The 1100-nt window shown below is 31.0% G+C and overlaps 1 protein-coding gene across 2 annotated transcripts in view; it reads left to right on the top strand.

Moving 5' to 3' along the window:
* Positions 1 to 409, top strand: part of LOC107577103 (cystatin-B-like) — a 4840-nt gene extending 4431 nt beyond the window's left edge. For both annotated transcript variants that reach the window (XM_016263215.1, XM_016263214.1), the window contains exon 3: positions 1 to 409. In XM_016263215.1, coding sequence (XP_016118701.1) covers positions 1 to 110 — 110 coding nt within the window. In that variant the 3' untranslated portion in view covers positions 111 to 409.
* The last annotated feature ends 691 nt before the right edge of the window (positions 410 to 1100 follow it).

The following is a 1100-nucleotide window of genomic DNA, read 5'->3' as shown; positions in this document are numbered from 1 at the left end:
AATTTGTTCATCTGAGGGTTCATAAGTCGCTTCCTCACAGTGGAGAAAAACTCCAGCTGCACGGGATCCAGATGCCTAAAGCTCATCAGGATCCTATTGAATACTTCTAATACATACACACAGATAATAAAATGCCATACTGTATACAGAATAGGCTGATATACAGTATGTGATGTAATCACCTAATGCAGTTATAAAAGCTTTATTAAGTGCTACACCATTAAATAATCTCCAGTCCAGTGCCTACTGTATGTAGAGGAGTTTTATTAGACCAACACATCTTTGTTTACGCTTCCAAACATTGTATTGTGGTGAAATTATTGCACACGGATTTGAATCATCATTACAAATGTTTTATAAAAGATCATGCTTCTTCTAACATAAAGGGAAATAAATTTCATATTTCAAATGGCAAGTCTTTGTTTTATTTACACCTGCTAACAGAATGTACTGTTAATGGTAAAATATTGTCTGTTTGGAAAGTAGCCTGTAATATGGAGGAGCTGGAGTAGATAGTGAAGGAACAGCATCATCAGCATACACTCCTACAATAGTGTTGATAAAATGAAGTTGGTTGAGAGAAATTAAGAAGAAGGGTGACAACTTTAAGATGTCCTTCATGTTTTTATTCTCCAAAATGTAAAAAGGACAATGCATTTTAATACACTCAACATAAAGATGAATCATAAGCCTTCCAGTTTGAATGGGCCAAGAAAATAACTAAATAAATAAACACCTTCAGCCCAATCAAGGATGTTCTCTTTCTTTATTACAGGTATACTTACACTAATAACAACAACTACAATAATAATAATTCCTAATTTTCCACAAAACATCAACACATGCTGCCACTGATTTCAAACCAGTGTTATTTTAGTATCACTGAGATGCTATTATAGTTTTTGTTAATAGAATACGTTTTTTAATGAATTAGAATTCATTTTTTTAATAATTAGTTTTTATTTTTATATATTTTCAGTTTTCATATTAATTTTAGTTAAAGTTTTAGCAATTTTATTGTGTGCTTTGGTAATTTCTAGTAGTTTTTTTTATTTTTTAAAGGGGTCATATGATGTTGCTAGAAAGAACATTATTTTGTG

This window comes from Sinocyclocheilus grahami, unplaced genomic scaffold, assembly GCF_001515645.1.
Source record: "Sinocyclocheilus grahami isolate Dianchi unplaced genomic scaffold, SAMN03320097.WGS_v1.1 scaffold5125.1, whole genome shotgun sequence".
NCBI lineage: Eukaryota > Metazoa > Chordata > Actinopteri > Cypriniformes > Cyprinidae > Sinocyclocheilus > Sinocyclocheilus grahami.
The sequence above is the reverse complement of the archived record's forward strand: the minus strand, read 5'-3'. Positions and strand labels throughout refer to the sequence as shown.